General features: G+C 40.0%; 1 protein-coding gene across 3 annotated transcripts; it reads left to right on the top strand.

Moving 5' to 3' along the window:
* The first annotated feature begins 5,335 nt into the window (after positions 1-5,335).
* GPR84 (G protein-coupled receptor 84) lies at positions 5,336-22,608 on the top strand. 3 transcript variants are annotated; one of them, XM_075265846.1, is made up of 2 exons: positions 5,336-5,513; positions 21,313-22,608. In XM_075265846.1, the coding sequence occupies exon 2, from the start codon at positions 21,349-21,351 to the stop codon at positions 22,480-22,482; it is 1,134 nt and encodes a 377-aa protein (XP_075121947.1). In that variant the 5' UTR covers positions 5,336-5,513; positions 21,313-21,348; the 3' UTR covers positions 22,483-22,608. The 3 variants fall into 3 exon arrangements, with proteins under 3 accessions (XP_075121947.1, XP_075121949.1, XP_075121948.1); XM_075265848.1 differs by having other exon boundaries at positions 5,336-5,517; positions 21,334-22,608; XM_075265847.1 differs by lacking the exon at positions 5,336-5,513 and adding an exon at positions 18,046-18,060.
* Positions 22,609-23,251: the final 643 nt, after the last annotated feature.

Below are 23,251 nucleotides of genomic sequence, written 5' to 3'. Positions count from 1 at the left end.
TCAGAAACTGGCACTATATGGCAGTAGCAAGAAATGAGGGTATTTGTATTCCCAATATATTCTTTGAATTCCCAGTCAGACAATGGCACTGTATACCAGTAGTAAAAATTGTGGGTGTATATAGCCCCAATTCTATTGCTAGGGGACTTGCAGGGTATTTCTGGGGTGAAGGTGGGGGGGCACACCGTTGGAACGGGTATCGGGGTATATATCGGGTATACGGGAATACACTGACAGTGTATTCCATTCAGGATCCTGGGAAAGCTGGGTTGCGGCGATTGAGCCCGTCAGTGCCACGTTACACTGACAAGCTTCTCCCTGGAATTTAGCTCTTACAAGAGCTGTTGGTTGTCTTCTCCTTCCTATCCTAGCCTGTCCCTGCCTACCCAGAATCTAAGCCCTAGCTAGCTGGACGGAAACCTCCGTCCTCGGTGAATTGCAAGCTCAGAATGACGCGAAGCTGGGCGTCGCTGTTCTTTTAAATTAGAGGTCACATGTTTTCGGCAGCCAATGGGTTTTGCCTACTTTTTTCAACGTCACCGGTGTCGTAGTTCCTGTCCCACCTACCCTGCGCTGTTATTGGAGCAAAAAAGGCGCCAGGGAAGGTGGGAGGGGAATCGAGTAATGGCGCACTTTACCACGCGGTGTTCGATTCGATTCGAACATGCCGAACAGCCTAATATCCGATCGAACATGAGTTCGATAGAACACTGTTCGCTCATCTCTAGTAATAGATCATGTTATGGAGTCATTTATTACGTTACATATGTGAGGAATATCATTGTTCTGTTTGTTGGTTCTTCTTTCAGATGCTTCCACACTCAGACATTGGAACCAGACATTTTATTACATGGAGATGTTAGCTGCCATTACATAGGTGGCTGCAACATCACTAAGTGGCCACTTTATTAGAGACACCTCTTCTTACCCAATACCCCAGTGACCACACAGTGCAGCATAAAATCTTGTAAGCAGTTTTCTGTGGGTCATTTTCAGTGTGAATCCACATTAAAGAACTTTGAACAATGAGTGGTCACTAGTTGGGGCCAGAAGTTCACAAAATACAAGAGCAAACTATAGAACAAGAAGAGTCAGCTCACCACAGGTCATATCAGATGATAGAATAAAGACTATGTACAAACTGATACAAAACAAAAACTTAAACTCCAGCACAAAGAGCATTCCCAATCTGTCAATGCAACTTTTATTCTGTAGTGTTAAAAATTGAAGTTACACATATGGAGGAAAGGTTAATGGTGATGGTTGTTCTTGAGAGATTCACTTCCCAAATATTCATGAGGTTCACTGGGAAAATTAGTTTTGGTGCATGGCTGTATATGTGGTATAATGAAAAAAACCAGAATGATATCAGGGTCTCACTAGGGCCAGGCTTTCCATTGTTCGGGTTTGTTGGGGAAGAGCCGAATCACTAAGATAGTGGTTAGACCCAGAGGCCGGCGGACGCTATTGACTATAATAGGGTCTGTTGGATGTCTGCAGTGTCAAAATTGAAAGTGTTGCCCGGCGTAGAAAAAGTTCCACTGCGCAGGATATTTCTCTGTTTTCCGGTGAAGCCAATGACTAGTCTCAGTGGTCATATGGAGCGCAGGGCTTCCTGGGACTGTGGTAGTAGACAATCCCGACGCTTTTCCACTATAGATTATTTTTTTCTGTAATGTGTGTATAGAATTAGCCAGAATCCCATTCACTTTGCAGGTAATGTAAAAAAGAGTTTTTTTGCGGTATTGTTTCCCCAGCCTTCCAATACCAGCAACGTAAATAATATTCTGACTGCAGAAAAACTTCATTTTCAAAAACGCATGCATTTTTGGAAAATGCAGCATGTCAATTATACCTGCAGAAGCACTTGCATTTTTCCTATAAGTTTAATGAGGGAAGAAAAGCTATTCACAAAAACAAACAAACAAACAAAAAAACCCGTGGAAAAAAAGCGTAATGTGGGGCCCTGTATGGAGAAATCCATGAAAAAAATAAGCCAAAAATAGGACTATCAAAATAACTGTTATGTGAATAGCCCCGCATTCACTGACTTTGAGTTTAATGCTACCCATGTGACGTCCATTAAATAAGCGGATGTCACATGCCCATTAATCACTGTCATGTGTATACAGATTTAGGCTGCTTTCACACATCAGTTTTTGGTCAGTGATTTTGTTCAGTGATTGTGAGCCAAAGTTAAGAGCGGAGACTACACAGAGATCAGGTATAATAGAAATATTTGAACCCGTTCTGTGTTTCTAACCCACTCCTAATTTTGGCACACAATAACTAATGAAAATCACTGACCTAACATTGACGTGTGAAAGCAGCCTTAAAATACACACGGTCATCTGCAACTAGCCTTACGCTATGTTCACACCTGCATTAGAGTTTCCGTTTGGGGCGTCCGCTTGGTTACCCATGGACCCCATAAACTATAACGGGGTCTGCTGGGTTTCCGCCCAAAAAAAGGCAAAAATGCCGTAATTTTTTAAATAGGTTCGGGGTTGGAGACACCAAACAAAGTGTAAACGCTGGTGTGAACCTAGCCTAAGGCTGAGGTTATGACTAGTTTTTTGTGGCAGTTTTTTATTGATATTTTTTTCACTAAAGCCAAAAGTAGATCCAGCGAGAAGTAAAGTATCGTTCTATTTTCAATTCTTATTTAATCCATTTCTAACTTTGATTCAAAAATCTATACCAAAAACTGTGATAAGACTACGTGGCCTGTGAGTACTACACACAGAGATCACAGCATGAGAGAGGCGCAGTCACCATGTAGTCAAAACCTATGCCAACAGATGTAGCAAACAAATCCAACGCCGCATGCATTAACTTGAAATTGAATGTGTCACGCCATTGAAATGAATGGTATGTACAGTTATGTGTTACATGCCAAGTTAGTTTTCCTGAGTCAAGTTATTTTGTGCCGTATCTGTACTTTTACTGCAAATTGGTTTTGTTTACATTGGTTGTTAATGGGCATTCAGAATGCAATAAAACATCAGTTTAATCCACAAAACTATTCGGCCATTTAAATTCAGTGTAAAAAACCTGTGCCGATTTACAGTAAAACCGCATGACAACGCAGTTTTACGCTGCTTTGCATCTGCGGTGTTGTGGCTATCTGTGTACTCACCATAAATTTACACTTTCTATATAGTTGAGGATTACACATCACATATGTGGTGTGGTCACCCTGAGGCTGGGTTCACACAGTGTTTTTTGGGCTGGATTTTGACGTGGAGACCGCCTCAGAATACAGTCCAAAAAAACAGCTAGCCACGACTGGATTTTTGCTGCAGCAAACTACGTGGGTCCTTAGCTTAACCGATTTTTGATTTGGCTCAAAAAAAAAAAAAAACCACAGCAAGATCTGCAACATGGTTTCTTAACTTAAAATTACGCTAGAATTTAAATTTGACATATAACTTAAATGTTTTTCCCTATATTAATACAGAAATGCAGCGCTATGTGGGATCAGGGTTAGATAAGTACTAGAGATGAGCGAGTACTGTTCGGATCAGCCGAACCGAACAGCACGCTCGCATAGAAATGAATGGACATAGCCGGCATGCGGGGGGTTAAGCGGCCGGCCGCCGTCGAAACGGATGTACCAGGTGCATCCATTCATTTCAATGGGTGCGTGCTGTTCGGATCGGCTGATCCGAACAGTACTTGCTCATCTCTAATAAGTACAGGTTTTAATACTTCTGTTGGTACTTATTAAGAGACACATTATAACATTGTGCTTGGAACACAAGGGATCATTATTACTGTACTGGAGGTACAACAGCAAACATTTCAATGTGAGGGCACAAAGGTGGGCACAGGGTGTAAGTAAAGGTATTATGGTGCCCCAGGCAGAAAATGTAAATTACTCCCCCTACAGAATAATAGCCAAATGCTAGTGAATTTGACATCAGTAGTCAAGAAGTTAATACAAACATTCCTGAGTCAAGGATCACTTGTCGTCCAGTAGTTTACTTACCTCTGGCCTAGCCTCAAGTAGTCTAGCAAGAGGAGGGAATGTAAGAATCCTGGCGTGCAGACTGCAACAGGGACAGGTGTAGTCTCACAACATTGCATCATATGCACATATATACATACAGTACTGTACAGATCATATACAAGCACATAGAACTAATTGTAAATGGTTTAGGATTTTCTAGCAAATATGTAGTTTTATCTGTAGAACTGTGCGGTCTTGATTTTACTTGCTGTCTTATGGATACAACTCCTGCATTCCTACAATATCTATTGAATCACTTAGCCGGCATGCCTGAATGGTTTTCAGCTGAAACACATAGCCCACACTAGACTCCAGACCAAAACCCACAGAAAATATAAAGCCAAACCCCAAATGCAGGAATAGAACCCACACCCCAAACTACAGATCCTATACCAAGTATAAGCACAAACCAAGAGGTACTCACAGAATATATGACATGAGAAAAGGTGCTGTGCAATATCCATAAAATTACACCTAAAATATAAAGATGTGGGGAAAATTTATGCGACAAACTCAGCTCCCTATATCTAAATGTGCCAATTTTGGCAGCAAACACGATTTCTTCAAGCACCCTTCAGAGGAATGGGACAGTCACATGAATTTCTACAACAAAGTCACCATGTATGAATATACCCGAATCATAACCCAAATTTTCAAAACCATTTCGTGATTTCAACCCAATCCTGGTTTTGACTTAAAATGCTGATATAAAATACATGTCATGCCATACAATCCTGGACTTGAAAGTATGTTCTAGCTTCAATGGTGAAGCACGGAGCTGTCTTTGGAGGGGGAGAGGTATTGTGTGTGTTGGGGTAAATAAAGGGAGAGCTGTATTCTTTGAACACAATTGGAGGGGGCATTATAACATGGGGCATACAGTGAGAGGGACACAACGAGACAGGAGCAGAGCCAAAGTGGAGGTGGGTTTTACTATATGTAAATTCACCATGGTGTACATATTCTGTCCCTTTTTCAGTCCTTGGAAAGATAGGCGGTATGTACATGTGTAAATGTGCTCTATATCCATAGGAAGATGAAGCAGGTCAGGAATTTCCCCAGTAACATTCTGTACCCCCACCCTCCCCTCCTTAACCTCCATTTGCCCCTTAGTCAGACACTCACCCAGCAGTCAGACAACACCACATTATGCAATAAGTCACAAGTCATTTACCTTCCTGTTCGAATAACATGTCACTCTTTAAAATAGACTCCTTGAATTTCCCAAGATGCGAGTGAGTCAGATAAGACTGCACAACACACCCTGTTATATAAGGTGATCTTTACCTTCACTTCCTGAAACTCAAGGGGTTAATGGCTTTACAACATAATTTGTCTCCATTCCAGATTCTGTACCTGCCCATCCTACACTGAGGCATTGGAAGTATTTCCTCCTACTATCCTGAGGGAAGACACAGAGCTTTCATCTGAGCAGAAGAGGAGCAGTAAGAGACCTAGTGCCCTGAACGTCTCCTGTCTATGACCGCCATAGGGCTGTAAGGTGAGTCTTATGGGATATATATATATATATATATATATATATATATATATATATATATACACATACACAGGTGTGTGTAGAATCCTTGAAACTTTTGTCACCTTAAGGTGAGAGCTATACTGGGACTTTTATAGAGCAATAGATTGAGTCTAACTATTGAGTGACAGCTGCAGCATTGCATACAATGTAATTCATTCACTTCCACTGCAGCTGTAGCTCAATAGTTACAATGAGTAGCACTACAAGTAGCGGAGCAGCCCAAGCATAGGAGATTTTTTCTTTTTTTATTAAAGTTTTTTTAAAAAAATCTACAAAACCATAAGAACGATCTTTATTTAGGATGGAAAACAAAAAATTAGAAATAAAAATGTATATTTAAGAAATAAATTAAAGGATCTGAAAACAAAGATTGGATCATAGTTTTATTAAATTGTGATCTACAGCAATATATCAGGTACAGAAAAGAGGTAAAGAAGATATAAGAAACAAACAGAATTAGACCAAGGCAACATATTGCAGAGAAACTGCATTTTTTGTTGTTGCAGATGCAGTTTTTGAGCCAAATTCAGGAGTGGATTGAGCAGAAGGGAGAAGTATAAGAACTTGCTATCTATTTCCCATTACTTATGTAGCCGCTTCTGGGTTTGACTCAAAAATCCTACAACAAAATCTGCAATAAAGAAGCAGTTTTTTCAGCAATGTGGGACCTCAGCCTAAGCGTGGGTTCACACTACCCTTATTTATCAGTCAGGGGATGAGAGCAAAAAACATTAAACCACAGATGCAGACAGAGCCCCCTCCCTTCGGAGCTGGCTCCATTAAGCCCCATGTATAAAAAACATAATGGAAACTTTGTTGTGTCTTGTTTTTTACTTTTCTAACAGAAGAAAAAAAGTCGTACATGCAGGACTTTGTCTTTTGTTACAAAAATTCATAAACATGATGGAAGAACGTGTCTGTCAAGTTTTTTTACATTATAGCCAATTAGAACAGACGAATACGGAAGAGGTTATGTCTGCATCCTTCACAATACTACTGATACCCTAACAATAAGTGACCATTCACACAGAGGAAATTGGTGAGGAATTTGGTGTGGAATTTCAGCGCTGAAAAAAAAAGCCTCCCATTGACTTCAGTGGGTTCCTTTTTCTGCTAGTATATTCTACCCTCAGGGTCCATTCACACAGAGTTTTTGGTGAGGAAAAAATCCGCTTCGGGAATTAGGAATTTTTTTTTCCTCCAGCACAGTGTATAGACCTTGAAAAAAATCACTAGTGTTTTTTCCATGTGGTTTTTGACAATTCCGCGCCCAAATCTGCGACGTGGATTTTCCGCCTCCCATTCACTGCATTGGTTTTTGCAGGTGGAATCCGCCTGAAGAAAGCTTTTTTTCCACTAGCGGAAAAAATCCACTAGTGGGGAAAAAAAAGCTAGCGGAACTGATAGAACTCTATGGGGATGCGTTTTTCCACTTGGATTCTGACACGGATTCAGCGCCAAAATCCTCGCCAAAAAACTCAGTGTGAATGGACCCTGATATAGGGAGACCTACGGTGATAACTATGCATGGTGGAAGGAGATGTGAATGTACCTCTGTTACTTTATTGGCATACTATAATTCCTACATGTGACATTATTATTATTTTCTTCATATGCTGTGATGTCACAGTGTGCACAGTGATCTTTTTGTGTATGTATTACCTCTGTACTATGGTGTCATAGTGGACATTATGTAGGTACTGTGACATCACCATATATATTTTCTCTGTACTCTGACTTAGCTGTGTACATTACCCCTGTAGTATGACATCACTGTGTGCATTATCTGTACTGAAAAAAATCACTATGGGTGTGATCTCTGAAGATTAAAATAATCAAATTCTGAACTCGCTGCATAAGATGGTGGAGCGGGGAAACCCAGTGGTTCCTTGACATTGTCTCTAATAGACAATACCACTCATTCACATGGTGGACTCAGGGATCCCTATTCTTGTGATTGCTAGGTGTTCTAGTGGTCAGACTTCTAGTGAACAGAAAACTATCACCTTTCTTAAGGATAGGGGATAAATACTTTTCATGGAATCGCTACCTTAAATTGGGGTCACGCGGAATTTACTTGTAGGAAGCAGATGCCAAAAACCTGCTAGTGGCTAAAGCTCAACATATAGTAGCAACATAGTGGATGAGATTTCTCCCCATCTTGTCCATGTTCTGTACCTAAAACTACACCACAAAGGTTTAAAGTTGGGAGAGGCCAATGGTGATTCCTGAAGGTGTGCTACAGCAAAATACATCAGATTTCAAGTGGTTTTTGCCATAGTTGCTTTCAGAAAAAAGATTTGCTGCTTTTCATGATGTAACCGAGCTCTAAGAAGCTTGAGATTCCTAAACACTAGTATAAAGTCTGTAACAGGACTTTCCAACTTACTAAGCGCTATATGTATGTCACTGGTGTCTTCTCATGTGACACTGCAGTACTAGGCACTACCTATTGACCCTTTATAGATACTACCCTAATGAAAGGTTGTTACAAAGCTATCCATGATCCCTTTAACTATCTATCTATCTGCACCAGGTCCTTTGGTAGTGGGGTCCCCTTCAGCAGACCCAAATCATGTGGGACAGTCTAGCACTTTGGGGCTGCAGCTAGCAATTTCAACTATCTGTGTCCTCAGGACACAGATAAAGTTGACTATATTGGGAGAGCCCCAGGCTTAGGCTGGTAATATCTGTGGGAGGGAGGTGCAATGAGTGCCAGAGACCTCACCGCAGCCGTGCCTGCAAGCAACATTGTGGAAGCTGGATTAGGTGTGTATAACCTAAAAAAAAAAAAATTGTATGTAATACTGTATATATAATATATTTTGAATGGTCGCTGAGGGGACAGGGGGCATTGTGTAGGGGTGAGTTGAGGAAACATTGCATTGTGTAGACCATGTGCAGGATGACACTTATAAAACACTTAAATATAACGTGATTTTCGCTCTTTTTGTTTGAGAGGTTCCTATGTATAAAGACATCCTATAGTGTAGATAGCAGTGCCTGTGCCATATATCAGGGCTCATACACTCCTCTGAAAGTAAAGGATACAGTCTGCTTACATATTCCTGTATTACATAATTGCCGAAATATGTATATGGAGTCTGGAAACATCTACTGTGAGGCGCCCTTACTAAGTGCCCCATTGCTTTGGGAGTTTTCGCTTGAAGTCCATCGTGGTTTGCTGCCTCGCTTGTTCTAATTCTATCTCCTTCATTCTAGACATTTGCACTCTTTGAAAATCTATGAATCACCAAATCATTGAGACTCTTTGATCTATTTCTTTGATTATGAAAAATGACTAATATAATAGGGCTTTGCTTGATCCGGGCCTGCAGTTGCAATATTATAATTCTGGCACTTGTCAATGCAATGATGTGTCTAGGAGAACTATTGTTCTTGCACAAGGTTGATAAGCAGCTGCCTGTCACTACATTTCATAGATTTACTTTGCATTGCAGCCACCATTAACTTTCTATAGTAGTTCTCATATTTTATTACTTTTCTTTCGACTCTATTTGCATTAAACAGGAAAATGGGTACAATGAACCACATATGCAAAAAGGATGAGAATATCAAACATAAGTCAGAGGATGAGGAGATGCAGGCATACGTAATACAAAGACTAGAACGTAAAATACACAGTTACTATAGAGACAAGGATGGGATGTGGTTGGGCAAAGGAAAGGGGAAGTGTACATATACATAGGATAAAATTAAGTAGTAACTCAATGGGGGGAGTGACTACTAAAGTGCAATAATAACATATCATCCACAGAAAAGTAAACTAATACAAAATATAACATCAGGTTCTGGAGAAGACAGGGATTATCAAGGTGGTAAATTCTGGGTATTGTCGAAAGGACAGCCAGGGTTGCCAAATTAAGAGAAATTTGGCGTGGGTATGTAATTCATAATGGGATAGTTCTGCCAGACGGCACATATTAGGAACTCTAATCAACCATTGTAAAATTGGCAGTGGTGACGTTTTCACCCACTGTAGGGGGATGAGAGATTTTGAAGTTTGTACCAAGTACCAAGTAAGTTTGTAGTGAAAAAAATGGGAGTTAAAGGGGTCAGATATGTGAAGGTGTAATGCCCAGTATAACCTGTTACGGGTTAAGAGAGCAAACAATGTTAGTTATACTTTGGGCTTCATCACAAAAGGGGCAGATTTTAGGCTACGAACACCAACTGTGCAAATAGAAAACCATACACAAGAGGCACCGTCAATGGAGTGGAGCCATTCAGGTGTTTTATACCATCGGGTGATCAACTTATAGCTTGACTCCTAAAGTCAAATACATCTGGAGGGACCAAAATGTTATTAGTCCCCTATCTTGTCAATTGTACAGTCAGTTCTTTCCCTCAGGCTTTAAGTAAGTCAGGGGGAGTTTGGGAGCTTGAAGTCACCAGTCTCTTATATATGTACCCAATGAGATGGCATAGAGGACGCATAGTCAGCAACAGTAGCTCTAACCAGGTATTGTTGTGAAGTGGGTCCACATCCTTAAGAGAACTTTCCAAAAGGAGACTTTGTCCTTGGTCCATGGTAACTTGGTGAGGGATAGACGATGGAGCCAAATGTAACAGATCTAGGATGACTGGGCAAGGGAATCTGCAACTATAGCTCCACCTGTCAGTCAATAAGCATAGGAGTATGAAAGAACCATTGCCTTGTGACAAGATAGACCATTTACAATGTGGTATAAATTTCTAACATCATCAAAGTGAGAATCTTGGCTGTGTTTCCATATATAAGTTTTACTTAACATACAGAAAGGCATGAAAGGCAAAAATCATGTCCCCCCTTTCTACCTTCCACTAGTCCAGATAAAAAATAAAATACCTTTTGTTAAAAAAATGTAATAAAAACAGTTAAAATGATAAATTCTTGAACTTTTAGATGACTTTTTGCATCATTATTTCCCTCTTTCCAGTAACACATAAATCTGCAGACTGCTGTAAAAGCTGGCAATCTGATGACAGTGTGGAAATACCATCAGGAAGAGTGAAAGTTGTGAAAGTTCCTCATAGCACGCCGCATAATCCACTTGCTTAACACATTTATAAAACACTGTTCTTTTTTTGATAGAGTAAAGGTAATCCCAGAATTTCCTTTTAGATTTGCAATGGATCAGATAATCCAGACAACTATTGACACACTGTTGTTATTTTGGTATTATTAACACATACGAAGTTGTATTGTGGCTGTAAATGTAGAACAAATGAAATATCTTCATGATATTACACAATATATGATTCTTTATAGAGCAGAAATACATCCAACATAAAAGCTGATTGTTCATATACCTGTAATAGCCATCAGGTGAAAACTAGTTCAGCCAGCAGATATTTATTATTATTTATTATGCTTACTTGTATAGTGCCATCTTATTCCGCAACGCTTTTACAGACATTGACAGTCACTGTCCCATAGAGGACTCACAATATACATTGTCTTTGGAGTGTGGGAGGAAACCCACTATTGTATTCCTTCGGATATCCAAATGACCCCTTCCTTCTACCCCCTGATTTTTGCTATTAGGAGACTCCCCATACACATTAGATAATCGGCTTCAACATCTTGAATCCAATGTGTATAAGTACATCACAATTCTCAACCAACTCTATAAGTCAGGTTGCCAGTAGCACTGGAGTGTGACCCTTCTATCATTGGGACACTGGGTGACACCCCAGCATTTGTTAGGGCAGTATTTCTCAAAGATCTTGAACCAGGTCAAGTAGAATTGAAGTTAAAAGGGAACTATCAGCAAAATTATATTGATAATTGATATTGATGATATTGATAAAAAATGATGCGGGTGCATGCGCAGTAGCAGTAGTAGTAGCAGCATTCTATGTGGGGCTCTATCAGCATAATTTTGCTGATAGAGCCCCTTTAAAGATTGCAATGGTGGCAGTCGCATCCTGGCCCTTGTGACTGAGGAGGGCTCTTTGCTACATAAGAAAATGTCAGTATTATAAATAGCACATGGTAGGTGGGGGACTCTGTTACATATTTTATGTTAGGGTCCAGGAGCTTTAAGTTACTCCTCTGTATCTCTTCTAAGGCTGGGTTCAATATCTCTCTGGTAAGACAGGTACCTTGGAGGGAGGGGGGCTAATGGATCAGACAGTGTATAACACCAGAACAACTCAAAATATAATTCCTAATGGAAAAATAACAAATAACTGGGTTATATACAGGGTGTCCGGAAAGCAAGTACACAAAATGAAAGGGTGGACGTTAGCCGGTATATGAAGCGTTTTTTTTATTAATGAACATGTGACTGGAAATGCACCTTTCATCACCTGGGGCACATGCGGTTTTATGTACCGTTAGAAAGCCGCTGAATTCAGCGCACTGTCGGCTTTCATGTTCTGTGCCCCCAGTGAAGAGCTATCTGTGCCGGTACCGTAGCTCTTCACTGTCAGAAGGGCGTTCCTGACAGTCAGTAAGGAACGTTCTTCCTCACAGTAGAGCCTATAGCGTTGTACTGTGAGAGCGGTGAGGAACACCCCCCCAGTACTAGTCTATGGACAAGTACTGTGAGGAGAGGAGGGATGCATTTCTCACCGCTCACAGTACAGTGCTATAGGCGCTACTGTGGGGAAGAACGTTCCTTACTGACTGTCAGGACCGCCCTTCTGACAGTGAAGAGGTACGGTACCAGCACCGATAGCTCTTCATCCGGGGCACAGAACATAAAGTCCTCTTTAACCTTTACTATAAACCCCTAAAAAACGCATACATCAGTAAAATGCAAAAGATGAAGATACCGCATTGATATAGTATAGATAACAAATGAGGAAACAGCTGGTAGTAGATGGACATCAAAAGGTGTATAAATTGCTTCAGTCTTACCCCATCAGGCGTCTTCATACAGTATGAGGATGTCTGATGGGGAAAGACTGAGATGTCCATCTACTACCAGCTGTTTCCTCATTTGTTGATGGACAAGTAAAGACTAAATATATGATACAATCTTTCTACTGGGACACGCAGGTGTGGAATAGTCCAAACATTAGCTGAGAGGCTGTTACTGAGCGTTATGTTGTGGAGTATAAGGGAGATAGAAGCCTAAACCTGAGATTTTTATCTGGATTTTTGGGTACATTTAATGATTATATTATTCAGTCATACTAAAAGGCTAAACATATATTGTCATGTTAAATACATGGGTAAAAATAAGAATTTGACCCAGGCCTCCAAATTTGGGAAGTTTCCATCATCCCACTCTACACCTCCTCTATCTGCAGACCAATAATGTTATACATGTACTGCCTTGTATATCACAGGCATAATATATAAACCACTATTTAAAAAAAATCACCTGCAATGTGGACAGGAGAGCAAAGTAAAACAAGTCTCTACCCCATGGATACATGAAAGTACCCTAATGATATTTTTCTTCTGTAACTGATCATCAAGAGGCCAAAATTGTTGAAGTGTATAAGAACCTGTATAGATCACATTCAACAAACTTCTTCCCCATCCTAAATGTTAGAAGAGTAGGTGGTGGAACTAATTTTAGGTGGCGTCACAGTCAGGAAGACAGATACCGATTTCCGTTAGAGTCGGAAATGGGCTGTGTTAATAAAGGAGTAGGAGTCGGTGGTTTTGTCAACCAACTCCACAGCCCTGGAGTTTAATCCTTTTAGTCTCTAATAAGAAATAAAGCACTTTAAAGGGGTATTCCCATGTACATAATTATTTTTAAATTTGTAGATAATTAAAAGTTAAACATTTTTGCAAATATAAGTAATTAAACATTTTGCAGGGTTTTAAAGATTTCCTCTAAATATCTTGTGGTCACAGTCTGTTGTCTTGTTCGGTTGCAATTGGATATGACCATGAATGCAGGAACTTTCTAAGGTCAGAATATCCGCCATGATTTCTTTATTGTGGCCGGGATATCTTCTGATACATGTAGTGTCCCTGCCTGATAATCCAGCTACAGTAAGAAAATCATAGCTGGCTTCCTGACAAGTCCCAGACCATAGAAAGTTTCTGCATTAGTGGTCGTAATCATTGGCAACCGATCAAAATAACAGACTGTCACCACTAAGAAAGTTAGAGAAAATCTTTAAAACTTTGCAGCATTTTTAATTACTTATATTTGTAAAAATGTGTAAACTTTTAATTATCTACAAATATAGATATGATTATGTACATGATAATACCCCTTTAAGGCTGTAATGTAGTTCCTGAGCTGCATCAATGTCGCCATACTATTGTTGTAGGTTAAGTAAAGGATGTTGTGTTGCAAAAGTTACTGTGTAGCCCTAACCTAAAAGCCAATGGAAGGAAATTGGAACAGTGGAAATCTTACTGATACAATTATGACTAATGTTTGTTACTATAGAGGAATAACAAAGTGATAGAGAATTAGTTCCTAAATATGGTCATTAGCTGCAATACTAACAATACCCACAACTCATTGTACCCATCATTACAAGGAATTGTCACTTTAAAACACAAACAACTTATTCATACATAAATCCTTCTAAGAAAGAGAAAATCATGCCTGAATCAATCACTTATGAGGAAATGACACATATAAAAAGCTTGCAAAATTCCCAGTCATCTTAAAGGAGTATACCAGTCTTAAACATATTAAAGGGGTTGACCGTGTTAATGAAAAATGTGTCCCCATTTCATCCCACGATCTTCCAGCACTGCTTCTCTGGCCCTCTCCTGACATTCCCATATACCCCATGTAGAGAACCCCAATATAACAAGATGTGTCAAATATGCTTAGGTTCAGGTGACTGTAGTACTCCTATAATTCAATGGCACATATGAGTATGTTATAAATATTTAAATTAGGGATATCCCTTTAATTCCATTAATTGTTTGCTAATTGTTTAGGAAAGCTGGTTGACAACTATTAGTGCTGCCATTACAGCTCCCAAATAGGATGTCTTCTAACTTGTACAGACTGATATCATGCACATGTTCCTATTAATTTATTCAGGAAATTTGGGTGACAACCCCAAGGAAGCTGTAATAACTTGTCAGAGGAAGAAATCACAACTTATTTCTACAGATGATTAATAATAGGCTAGTATAGCGTGTTATATGAAGGTAAGGTCACATCAGGTGAATAACAAACCCTTCTCTGATTCTATATAATTACAAATCCGAGAGGAATATGAATATTTAAAATCCTTTACATGTTAAGCTAGAAATCTACCTGTAATGATATACTGCAAAATGAAATGTGTACCCTGGATTTCCGCCAATACAGGGAAATTACAACATGACTACTAAAGCGTATTAGGTGTTAACTATATTTTACTCGCAGAATAACTGTGAAATTAGATAATCTACAAATATTAAAATGAAAGGATTGGGCAATGTTACTAACCATTTCTATACCACATAATAAAAGTTTATGTTCTATTGGTAGGTTAGTTGTAAATCCTGGCTTTTGAAAAGGATCATTCACCACCTCTGATTCCAGCACAGTTAGAATTATTCTTCTAGTCCTTACCATTCCTGAGGCTGTTAGTTTTACTGTCTGATATGCTAATTAGACAATATTATAAATATAATATATTGTCAAGTGGGGGGTGTCAGGCAGGGGGTGTGATTCAGAGCTCTCTGACACTGTCCAATCAGAGGCGGACATGGTCGGAACTCAGAATCAGGCCCCTTGCTTGCTCCTGCCTGTCACAACCCGCTTGACAGTAGAGAACATATCAGGAACCAAAACTAGCAGCACTTATTGCTCAGGAATGAAGGGGGCTGGAGAAAAAAATCCCAATCAGAGGAAGAATGCAAAGAACTGGAGTTGGTACAACTGGTACAAGATCCTTTTTAAGGCTAAGGCCCCAAGTTGGGCAAATACAGCTTTTTTTGGTGTAGATTTTGCTGCTTTTTTTTGGAGCCAAAGCAGGAGTGGATTAAGCAGAAGGGAGAAGTATAAGAACTTCCTAGATATTTCTCATTCCTTTTGTAGCCATGCTTGGCTTTGGCTCAAAAAACGCAGCAAAATCTACAACAAAAAAGCTGCGTTTCAGGGCAACATGGTGGCTCAGTGGTTAGCACTGCAGCCTTGCTGGTGTCCTTGAGTCGAATCCTGCCAAGGACAAAAAAAAAAAAAAATCTGCAAGGAGTTTGTTTGTTCTCCCCGTGTTTGCGCGGATTTCCTTCCATACACCACAGACATACTGATAGTGAAAAATGTAAGCCCATTTTGAGCCCTACATTTAAAAAAAACAAACAAAAAACAAACCTCAATTTCTGCAACGTGGAGCCTAAGCCTAAATGGGTTTTCTGACCCCAAACTGATTTTTTTTTTTTTTTTTTTTTTTTTTTTTTTTTAGTGATGACCTAACTACAGATCAGAAATTTCTGCGGACTCACTGTCCCTATTATAACTATATATAGAAAATGCTAGCATTTCTGTAGATATAATTGACGTGACATGACAGTTTTTGAAATCGCAGCCCCTCTACTGTGTATATTTTGCTGCAATGTGTGGCTGGATTAGTCAGAATCCCATCTACTTTGCAGGTACTATGAAATGTGTTTTATGTAGCGAATTTGCAAATACCTGTACATCAACATTCAGAGTTCCCAAAGTACAGATCTGCAAAGCCTCTATGTGCACTGCCTTATTTCAGAGATGTTTCTCCTAGAAACATTGCTGCCAAATACCTCTGTTAGGACAATGCAAAGAATGAAATATGCAGCGATAAAATCTTCAAAATAAACAAGCACCATGTGCATACAAGAGTCATGCTTCAGATATAAAATCTACACTACAGATTGTATGCATTTTTCTGGTGTGTGGTTGAAATTTCTGAAAATCTAATCCACCTTAATACTGGAATGTGTAAAATGCTGCAGATTCTCTGCACCAAAATTCCATGCAGAGATTCCTAAACCTTTTTAGTTATATGGGACCCCATACCCAGCCCTTCTTTTAAGTTTCTCCTTCCTTTTGAATCCAGTTCTGGAATTGGCTCAAAAAACTGAAATATAAACTGCCAAAAAAATCCATAACCCTTTTACAAAAGACACTTTGTGAAACCTCCTTGCGGAAAAGTAAATTTTTTTTGTAAGCAAAATCTGCAACAAAAAAGTGGCTTTTCCAAAACATGAGGAACTGTGTGCTGCCGGCCATGATTTAAAGAGGACCTTTCATCAGATTGGGCACAGGCAGTTCTATATACTGCTGGAGAGCTGACAGTTCGCTGAATTCAGCGCACTATCGGCTTTCCCGATCTGTGTCCGGTGTAAAGCACTATCGGTCCCGGTACCGTAGCGCTTTACAGTCAGAAGGGCGTTTCTGACAGTTAGCCAGGGACGCCCTTCTGCCCAGCAGCGCCTATCGCGCTGTACTGTGGAGCGGGGAGGAACGCCCCCTCCCTCTGCTCACAGTGCTCGTCCATAGACGAGTATTATCAGGAGCGGGAGGGGGGAGTTCCTCCCCGCTCCACAGTACAGCGCGAAAGGCGCTGCTGGGCAGAAGGGCATCCATGGCTAACTGTCAGAAACGCCCTTGAATTCAGCGAACTGTCAGCTCTCCAGCAGTATATAGAACTGCCTGTGCCTAATCTGATGAAAGGTCCTCTTTAAAGAATTGGGTGGCTCATGGGGGACACGCAGATGTCCCCCGTGCACAGGCCGTGCTTCCACAGCCCCTTCTATTAGATGAATACGAGCCACAGAAGCAAGAGCCTCAAAACAGGAAAGGAATAGGACCTGTTCTATATTTTGCAGCCCATGACTGTCAGCCTGCACACGGGAATGTGTAATTCACGATCATGTGTACGGGCCCATAGAAATGAATGGGTCAGTGTACTACACGGATAACACACTGAACATGGCCACAGCTGCCTGCAACTGGCCTAAGGGTGAGTTCACACTGATGGGTTCTTTTAAGTGCTAGTTTTGAGGGGGGGGGGGGTTGTTTGTTTTTTTAACTTCGCTTTCATTCAAAGTTTAACTGAGCCGTATTGACTCCACTTGGCGACTACACAAAGATAGGAGCCAAATGCTTCCATCTCTATTCTCTGCACATATCTAAGTATCAGTGGTTGCTGTAAACAGCTGGTCAGTGGGGGTATCTGGTGTCAGACCCCCAGAAATCTGATAACTACCCTAAGGAATTAATTTGTTCCTATCCCTTAGTTCTTACTTCTATGATGAATTGATTCAGCATATGATCTCACATAACATCAGGATTCTGTCATTCAGTCATATGTTGCATTTGTTTCATTATGGTGCAGTAGGAGATGATATAATATATGTCTAGTGACTGTGATAGATATATATCAAAACTTGCATGAGATAACACCAGTAACCCACAGCAGTCCAGAAAAACAAGGGTTAGAGGCAAACACAGCAAAAACAGTACAAGTTAAAACGAGAACTAACTTACAGAACTTATGGGAAATTATTGAGCAAGGTGGGGCTTTTGAGGAAAGACGTTATATAAAGACAGCCGCTCTATATGATCTCATATCACTAGCTAGTGTGACTCTGCATCTGGTGAGTACAACCTAGCCTACAATATATGAGAGATTACTATTCTCTTATAGAACATGCTTGTTACCATGTGTACATGGCCTCTATAGTCTAGGTTAGATTCTGTCTCTTTTATATGATTATATTATAATGAAACTTAATATATAGGTAAATCCTCTTTCAATATTAGGGTAAATATGTATATTTTGCCAGAACCTATTGCTGTATTGTTATATCTATATTTCTATATGTATTTTATTTGCAAATACTGTGTATATGTGGGTTTGCATTAGTTTATAGAGTCCGTGGGTTTCCGTGTATAACCATTTTTTTTTTGCAGACAGGGTTTCTGTCTTTCGGGTCCACATGCGGATCGGAAGGACGGAAACCCAAACTTTTAGGTTAACCTAACGTTAGTCAAGCACGTTGCTTTGCAAAAAAATACCACTGACCCATATAATGCTACGAAAAATACAACAGTTAGAACAAGTTGCCTTGGAAAATGATACCACTGACCCATATAATGGTTAAAAAGCACCAAAAATCAAAACCCTGTTTATTTTTTTTTAATGTAGATTGTGAGCCCCACATAGAGCTCACAATGTACATTTTTCCCTATCAGTATGTCTTTTTTGGAATATGGGATGGAAATCCATGCAAACACGGGGAGAACATACAAACTCCTTGCAGATGGTTTTTTGCCCTTGGTGGGATTTGAACACCAGGACTCCAGCGCTGCAAGGCTGCAGTGCTAACCACTGAGCCACCGTGTGGCCCCTCTAAAAATCAAAACCCTGTTTATGTATACTTTAATATTTTACTATAGACTTTCTAATAAGCTCTAGTCTCAGCATTTGTCCAAAAAAGCTGCAAAACTCAAAAATAAACTAAAAATAACATAAAGGAAGGGTACAAAACACTATACAGAGTAAATGAGATATGCTAGGCATTTGATTCATTACAATAAATGGTTAAAGGGATCCTATCATTGGATACCCTTTTTTTTCTGACTAACACATAGGAATAGCATTAAGAAAGGCTATTCTTCTCCTACCTTTAGATGTCTTCTCCGTTCCGCTGTTCGGTAGAAATCCGGGTTTTCTTCGGTATGCAAATTAATTCTCTCGCAGCACAGGGGGCGTCCCCAATGCTACGAGATAAATCTCCAGTGATGCTTCCATCTTCTTCTGGAATGCCCTCTCCCTGTGTCTTCTTCTGTTCTGGGTTTCAATCTTCTAGGCATGCACAGTTGGCTCTGCCATCAATCTTCTAGGAGTAGCATCGCTTTGCCTTTCCTGCGGCCACAAGAAAATGGCTGCTTACACAGTAAGCAGTCGGCTCTGCCTGAGGCCCGATGGCAGAACCAACTGCACATGCCTAGAAGATTGAAACCCAGGACGGAAAAAGGCACGGGGAGAGGGCGTTCCAGAAGAAGACAGAGGCGTCGCTGGAGAGTTCTCTTGCAGCATTGGGGACGCCCCCAGTACTGTTTGAGCACTGGGGACCGCCACCAGTGTTGTGAAAGAACTCATTTACATACCGAAGAAAACCCAGATTTCTACCAGACAGTGGCGTGCAGAAGACATCTAAAGGTAGGAGTAGTAGTAGTCTTTATTAAGGCTATTCTTATGTGTTAGTCAGAAAAAAAAAAAGGGTATCCAATCAGTAGCGTAACTACCGCCATAGCAGCAGAGGCAGCTGCCACAGGGCCTGGGACATTAGGGGCCCAGTGACAGCTGCTACCGCTGCTGACATTATACTTGGGGGGTCTTTTCGGACAAATCCCACAGAGAAGGACAAAGGACCTATTTTTCATTATAGTTATTTTTAGGATTAGTTCACACGTAAATAATGTGTGGCTTATTTTGGCACCGGAAAAAAAATGCTTCCTAATTATCAGTCTACATAGACTATGTATGGAGGAGGATTATAATGTGGATTCCGCTGTCAAAATCCTCCTCCATATCCCCGTGTGAACTAGCCCTTAGACCACACATTAATACATATAATTAATGCAAATATTCCAATGACTAAGATTCATTGCCTTTTATATCCAGTACTGTATTACATCACTCCAAGAAAAGTATAATACAGGTCTGAACTAGCTGAGATTGGTACCTAGAAATTCAACACCTTAGATATGCAAGAAAACTGAAATACAATCCACACCTTAAAGGGTTTTCTGGCAGGTAAAAATGTTTCATCATAGTCTTAGAATGAGTCACCAAAACAAAAGTACCGTATTAATTCTCGCCTCGCCAATCTACCGCTTTTTCCCCTTCTATTTCCTTGTCCTTATCAATACACTGGAAATGTTGCTCTTCTAACCACTGTTCTTGTGTTTTCAAGACGGACCAGGAGTAGATACATGGACACCCCCAAAATAAAACTTAAAATCTAATATAAACCTTATACGTATGCAATTAAAAGTACGGCTCATTGCACAAACAGTAAGCCTTCATAAAGCTAGATCAACAGAAAAATAAAGACGTTGTAAATTTTGGACGGTGGAGATAGAAAATAAAAAAAAAAAAGCTGCAGCGTCTCAACATCTAAACTAACCTGTCGAAGGGTTAAAAACATGACTATAAATAACTTAAAGGCTTTAACCATTCTGTATTTTGTGATTCCGTTTCTATAGACACAGTGACCTAGATTTATTTTTGTGGTTACGACTAGACACTGGCATAAATGTGGGGTAGCTTTATAATAATTAGGTCTCTAATATCTTCTCGTGCCATATTACCTTATGTCTGGTTAGTATGACTGAATAGAGAGAAGTAAATTTGTATATTCTGTGTATTGTATGTAACCCCCAAATGTAAAGCACCATGGAATTAATGGTGCTATATAAATAAATAATAATCATCATCATCATAATAAGTAAACAATCTAAGAAGCTATATGGGTAAATCCAAACCAAAAAACTGCCTTCTAGTGCCTTCTGTCTTCACAATGTTCCCTTCTTTTCATGACTAGGGTTTGGTAAAATAGGTCTATGGTATGAGGGCTTCACTAAATATTACCCCAAATCACAGGTTCATGAGCCTCAAAGGTGTGACATGAAAATTGAAATTCTCATTATGACTGATTTGGTGTTTTCTAACTATGGCAACTGTTTTAGGCAATAAATGTTAAGTATTGGATATACTGTAGCTTAGTGATTGTTACCATCTCTAAGAAGACAAATAATGTTAACTAGTAATATGACCTAAAATTCTGACTAACAATTTGGTGCATTGAAATAAGCGGAATCTTTTCTTTTATTCCCTTCAGGAAGAGTTACTCTTGTAGAAGAGCCCAGACCTCACCATGAATGATTCATATTCCACAATGAATGACTCAGACCCCTTCTCCTGCTATCATCCATCCATCGTGAATTATCGATACTTTGCTGTGACATGGGGCATCATCGTGTCTTTGGTGGGGACAATTGGCAATGTGCTAACCGTAGTTGCCTATGCACTGGATAAAAAGCTACAGACCCGTTTCAATCTACTCATCATCAACCTAACCCTGGCGGACATCTTGTACTGTACGTTCCTACAGCCCTTCTCTGTAGACTCCTACCTGCACCTGCACTGGAGAAGTGGTGGCCACTTCTGCCGGGTCTTTGGGATGCTGCTGTTTGTTTCTAATTCTGTATCCATTATCAACCTGTGTCTTATTGCCGTCAGCCGATACATTCTCATCACCAACAATAAACTTTTTGATCGTATTTTTTGCAAGTTGGGTGCAACATTTATCCTTTTGGGCAGCTGGGTGGCAGGATTTGCCAGCTTTGCACCACTTTGGCCAGTCTACGTACTGGTTCCTAAAGTTTGTACCTGCAGCTTCCACCGTATAAAAGGAAGACCTTATACCACCATTCTAATGGGTTTTTACTTTGTGGTGGGCCTGAGCTGTGTTGGTGTCTTTTATTTGCTCATCCATCTCAAAGTTAAATCTGCTTCCAAGGCTTTGGACCAGTACAAACTTGCCAACACCAAAAACAGAAAATCAAAAGTTTCCATTTCTAACTCTGGTGTGAATGATAAATTTCATGAGGTGGAAGACAGTGGTGTAGATACGGGAGCCTCGAGTGAGATCATCTCAGAACATGTCAGTTCTTCCAAAACTACAGTGACCTCTCATTCTACAGACTATGTTAGATCGGCCCCTGCCACAGTGCCCCAACCAAAGGATTCTGGTTCGGATTTCAAAAAGGTCACTCGCATGTGCTTTGTGGTTTTTCTCTTCTTTGTGGTTAGTTATATCCCCTTTTTACTGCTCAACATTTTTGATGCCAAAAACGCAGCACCCCAAGTACTTCACATGATAGCTGCAAATCTCACCTGGTTAAACAGCTGCATCAATCCCATACTATACGCAGCCATGAACCGGCAGTTCCGAGAGGGCTATAGAAGAGTTCTTTTCCTTATCATTAATAAGTTCAGAAGAACATAAGGATTCCAAGACACTGTGACTGGACACCTCAATCCTCTACATTAAAACCTGAGCAGAGGACCTCATTCAAGAGAGATTTTTTTGCAGACTCTCTATTAAAAGCACTTTTACTTATATCGTATGGGACAAACTCGGATACAAATTGTAACATAACAGAAAAAATGTATCTCATACTGTAGCATCTTAAAAGATTTTGGCATTAATATTCTTGCTTTTATTTCCAAAAATAATGGAAGTCAAAACCTTGCTGAGAACATGATGTTTTTATTTTCATGCATTTGAGACATTTGTAATGTGTAAATAATATATTTATAAGGCTGTTTTATGTATATAGTAATAATAATAAATCTTTATATTCTTTTAACCAGTGAGAAAATCTGTTTTTATTAGGTCTCTGGTAACTCTCTACATTTTATTATTTCTATCTCCTATAACCTGCTAAGATAAGAGCCTGGCTGTATGTAACCACTAGAGATGAGTGAGTAGTTAAATACTCGATATTCGATATTAGTTTCGAGTAGCCCCTCAATATTCGACTACTCGAATCGAATCCTATTATACTCTATGGGGGGAAAATGCTCGTTTCAGGGGTAGGCAACATTCGATCAAATTGAACTTACCAAGTCCACGAGTGAGGGTCGGCCTGGATCCTCCGAGAAGTCTTCTCTGTGCAGCATCCCCGCGGCGTCTTCCGGCTCTGAATTCACTCTACCAGGCATCGGGCCTGGGCAGAGCCGACTATACATGCCTGCACTACAAGAAAATGGCC

Source organism: Leptodactylus fuscus, chromosome 2 (genome assembly GCF_031893055.1).
Source record: "Leptodactylus fuscus isolate aLepFus1 chromosome 2, aLepFus1.hap2, whole genome shotgun sequence".
In the NCBI taxonomy this organism is placed as follows: domain Eukaryota; kingdom Metazoa; phylum Chordata; class Amphibia; order Anura; family Leptodactylidae; genus Leptodactylus; species Leptodactylus fuscus.
The sequence above is the reverse complement of the archived record's forward strand: the minus strand, read 5'-3'. Positions and strand labels throughout refer to the sequence as shown.